Below are 4,725 nucleotides of genomic sequence, written 5' to 3' on the forward strand. Positions count from 1 at the left end.
GGCAGGTCCGGGTGGGCGGGCGGACAGCCCCCTTACTTCGTCCAGCCCTGCCCCAGCCTTAACTTCGCCAGCCCCCTCACCTCCGCCAGCCCCGCCCCTCACCTCCGCCAGCCCCGCCCCCTCACCTCCGCTCCGCCCCCTCACCTCCGCCAGCCCCGCCCCCTCACCTCCGCCCCGCCCCTTCTCCCGCAGGACCAAGCACTGGTCCAGCAGCTCGGCCTCGCCCCCTCCCAAGAAGAAGAAAAAGAAAGGCAGCCACCGGAGGAGCCGGTGAGAGCGCCGCCGGCTGCGGGGGGCGGGAGGGGCGCGGTGGGTCCCCCCTCCCACGGAGTCTGCTGGGACCCACCGCCGCATTTGTGAGCCCGCCCTCGCTGAGCCTCGGCCCCTAACGAAGTGCTCTCCCCCTACTGACCCCGCCTTCACTCAATCCCCTTCCTTTTACCAGGCCCGCACTCCACTAGCTCCTCCCCTTCACCACGTCCCCTCTGAGTCCCCACGTCGGCACTCACCCGCCCCAGACCTCAGAACCGGATACGCTGGCCTCTTTCTCAGACCCTCTGCCCCAGAACTAGACACACTGACCCTGTCCACCTGATGGGTACCCCTCTGCCCTTCCCCAGTAGCCCTGCCCTCCCCACCCCTCTGTGAGTGGCCTGGGTTGAAGGGGTTTGCCAGGGTCTCATCTGTGGTTCCCTCTCCCCTGTCCTGAGTGAGACCCTGGCAATCGTCTGGGGACCCAACTAACCCCATCCAACTGTCTGTCCTTCTTTCTCCCCTGGCCCTCAGCAAAAAGAGGAGACTAGACTCGGAGTGCAGGTCAGTGATGAAGGCGGGCAAGGACCAGGAAGGGTTGGGGTGGGGGGGTTGTCTGTGGGTGGGTGAGATTCAGGGCCATCTCCAGAGGCAGGAGGCCTTGGACCTCAGCACCTGGACCTTGGACACCAGCAGCTTTTCCCCACCAAGGCCAGAACTCCCACCATTCAGCCTCCAGCCTTTGGTTTGAACAGCCCCCTCTCACAATGCCAAGGAGGCTAGAAGGGTGACCAGGAACAACACGGGCAGTTCCATCAACTACCTTCAGGGACCTTGCCAACCCTCTGGGCCTCGGTTCACTCTGTACAGCAGGCAGCTGGCTTCATGGCCTGGAATCCCCTTTCCAGCTTTGAGCCCTAGGCACCCAGCCTTCCCTAGCCATTCCAGCTGCCCCTCCACCTCCCAGGCCCCAGTTCACTAGAGCCCACCTCCCACCCCTTTGTCCGCAGCTGTGGGAGCTCCTCACCCCTGCGCAAGAAGAAGAAGAGTGTGAAGAAGCACCGCAAAGACAGGTACCCTCCCTCTCCTGGGGCTTCCTCTCACTTCCATGGGGCCCAGGACCAGGGCTGTGCTGCTTGGGTGTCCCTGAGTCACCCCAGATGGACTCAAGAGAACCCTTGTATGGCCCTACAGGTCTGATTCTGGGTCCAGGAGGAAGAGACGGCACAGGTGAGCGGTGCCCTATGGCGGTGTGATAGGAGGATATAGTTAGAGGCTGGTGCCCCCCTGCAGAGACCAAGGCCCAAAGGAAGCCATGATGGGAGGGGGGATTTTGAGGGTCCTGCCCTGCTCTGCCCTCCCCCTCCAGGGACTCCTTCTTAGCCCCAGGCAGGGGACTGAGGGGGGGGGGAGGACAATGAAGACCAGTGATTTGCAATCCTTGCCTGCCCCATGAGTCAGCCTTGATGTAGGACCCCCAAGAATTTCCAGACAATACAGCAGGCCCAGTGTCCAAGGGGTGTGTCCGTAGAGGTGTCAGTTAGAAGGCAGAATTTGCAGGAAAAGGGCATGCCAGATAGAAGGATGCCTCAGTTGGCAGAGACAGAGTGGGTGGGCTGTGGCTAGAGGTAGAGAATCTTGAGGGGCAGGTGCCAACCCCCAACAGGCCTGACTGCTATGGAGATGGCCTCCACCAAGGCAGGGCTGGGAGCCAACATGAACCTTTGAAGCAGGACAGTGACTTACTCAGGATGGATTGGGAGAGAGGACAGGAGGAAGTGAAAGATAGGAGCTCAGGCAGAAGCAGGGGTGGAGAAAGTAGAACACTCAGCATGGAGGGAAAGATGTGGGGCAGTCACATCCCTGTGGTTGGCATGAGAGCCAGAGCCCCTCCCAGCAGCCCTGAGGAGAAGCCGAGTCCCCAGCTCCAGATGGGGAGACTGAGGCCCCAAGCATGCAACATGGGTTCTTCACCCACACTTTTGCCCCCTCACTTCATCCCTGCTCCTTCCCAGATCTGCCTCCCATTCCTTTTGATCCTGTGAGAAATACCTCCCAGTGTTTCTTAGCATCACCTCATTTTTGGTCAGAAGAAAGCATCTGTTCAGGACTGGAGGATTGAGTCAGAATTTGGTGGCATCAGGGAGGTGGGGCTGAGAGACCTATGGGACCCGGCATGAGGTGAGACCTTAGAGGGCTAATCAGAAGGCTCTCAATCAAAGGCAGGAATTGGGCTGTGGGGCCCACCCCAGAGAGCTGGACGGGATGGGATAGGGGTCCAGAGGAGTAATCCAAAAGCAGGGAGATCATGCCCAAGGGCAGGAAAATCACACCCAAGGGAAAGCATTTATTTTCGAAGCCCCTGGTGACTGACTCTGGGCTGGGCCACAGTCTAGAGAACAGAGAAGCAGGAGGCTTGGGCTCTGTCTAGGCGGCCCCATCCGAGGAGACCTAGGGCATAGGGAACACAAATGAAGTGTGGAGGGCCACTCCCCACCCTGAAAACTCATCAGAGGGGTCTGTCCCAAGACTGATGCAGATGATACCAGTAAGGGCAGGTCAGCCTTCCTTCTGGGTGTGTGGCCACATCACCATTTAGCACTCCCAGAGGGAGCGGCAGTTAGGGCCCGGGCAGAAGGTGATCATGGGCCAGGATCTACTGGAGAAGGAAGGAACAGACTTGGCAGAATCGAAGGAACCAGAGCATGGAGTGGGATGGGCAATTCCACATCTGCCAGGAAGGCTCAGGTCAGAGGGGGGAACAAATCTCAGGTTCGCACATAGGAGAGCTGGGCTCCCTGGAGGCTCACTCTCCCCTGCCTGGCTCAGGCTGTGCTGTCACCTAGCCTCTGCTTTCTGTAGATCTCGAAGCCCCAAGAGCAAAAGAAAAGAGAAGAACAAAGAGAGGAAGAGGTGAGCACTCTTCCCCATTCTCCAGCTCCTCAGCCCTTCTTCCCACACAGCAAACCCGGCCCCCTGGAATCACAGAATCAGGCTCTTGAAGGTAGTTCATTTTGTACCCCCTGCCCAGGTGGAAACATTCAGACCCAGAGGGTAAGCCAAGAGCCCTCAAGAGTGGAGTCAATGGCAGAGCTGGAACTGGAACCCAGGCCTCTTGCCTCCGGGTCCAGGGTCTTTTCAAGCTCAGTCCTTATAACTCCCCTGCACCTCTCCAGGGTCACAAGAACAACAGCTGAGGGACGAGTGAGGTCTTGGGGGGCTGGGGTTATCTGGAGAAAAAGGCACCTTCTCCTAATTCCCACCAATGGCCCACAGGGCCTGGCTGGGCTTTGCACCAGTGTGGACAGCCTTTGCATTATTTTTGTAGGAGACTTGGGGAGGGGGAATTGGTCAGCTGTGGCTTCCATCAGGAAACAGAACTTAGGTACAGGCTGGTTTCTCTCCCAGGCCACACGAGTCCCCAGGCCGGAGGTCCCATCGCCACAGCAGCGGAAGTTCCCACAGCCCCTCACTCTCCTCCCAGGACAGTGATTCCAGATCGCCCAGCAGGTAGGTCCGGGGCCCCTGGGAGCGCTCAGGTTGTGGCTGAGCCCGGCTTTCTGCTGGGGCTGAGCTCGGCTTTCTGCGTATTAAATATACTCGAGGCTGGGGAGCCCGGCTGGTAGACAAGCAGCAATTAATCAGTGGGTAGTTTACCAGGGCAGTGCCAGTGCCAACTTGGAACTGGGCTAGGCATCCCAGACCTTGAATGGAAATCAAGGCAGTGTGCGTGGGGCTTGGCTCTCTAAATAGAAACGTTCCCGGCGCAGTGCAAAGGCGGGTAGGGAGCTGCCCTTCCTGCGGGAAGCGGCCTCTTGTAGAGGGGCGTCCCACGCCGGCTCTCCTCACCTCCCCTGCACCAGGCTGAGCCCCAAGCCCCGAGGCGAAGGTCGGAAGACGGGCAGCCAGCGGTCCAGCGGGAGCCGATCGCCTTCCCTGTCAGGCGGCAGCGGATGGGGGTCGCCCCAGCAGAACGGAGGCAGCCGGCAGCGGAGCGGAGCGCAGGGGGGCCGCCCGGGCTTGGCGCAGAGCCCGCCAGATGTACGTATGCCTGGCTTTGCAGAGGGTTCCTGCGACGCGCGGGCTGCGCCTTGCTGGGGCGGGGGAGTCGCTGCCGCCGCGGGGAGGCAGTGAGCGTGTAACGGGGCGGGGGCGCTGCACGCCTTCCTCAGGCCGCCGCTTCCCCCTCCCCTGCGCCCTCCCTTGAATGGGAGCGGCCTGGAGTGCTTGGTTGTTATGCCCACCTGGCTCTCTAGTGTCCTGGGGTGGGTGGGGGTGCTGCAGGCTTGGGCCACCCTTGAGCTTGGAAAGGGAAGGTCAGAGAGGGTTACACCGCGACACTCAGCCGGTTACCACCCGGCGAACACCTTAGGTAAGGAGCTGAAGAGGAGCCAAGATCTCTTGCCCTCCCTCCCCCAGGCATATTGAGGAGGGAGGGGGCGTGGCCATTAAGACAGGACTCCCCTGGGCATC

The 4,725-nt window shown here is 60.6% G+C and overlaps 1 protein-coding gene across 1 annotated transcript in view; it reads left to right on the forward strand.

Moving 5' to 3' along the window:
• SRRM3 (serine/arginine repetitive matrix 3) overlaps positions 1–4,725 on the forward strand; it is a 32,020-nt gene that overhangs the window by 13,156 nt on the left and 14,139 nt on the right. Inside the window, 7 exon segments of the mRNA XM_023753420.1 lie at positions 193–270; positions 787–816; positions 1,263–1,325; positions 1,447–1,482; positions 3,115–3,165; positions 3,661–3,762; positions 4,116–4,293. Of these exon segments, the coding sequence (XP_023609188.1) occupies positions 193–270; positions 787–816; positions 1,263–1,325; positions 1,447–1,482; positions 3,115–3,165; positions 3,661–3,762; positions 4,116–4,293 (538 nt within the window).

Source organism: Myotis lucifugus, unplaced genomic scaffold (genome assembly GCF_000147115.1).
Source record: "Myotis lucifugus unplaced genomic scaffold, Myoluc2.0 scaffold_45, whole genome shotgun sequence".
Classification (NCBI taxonomy): Eukaryota; Metazoa; Chordata; class Mammalia; order Chiroptera; family Vespertilionidae; genus Myotis; species Myotis lucifugus.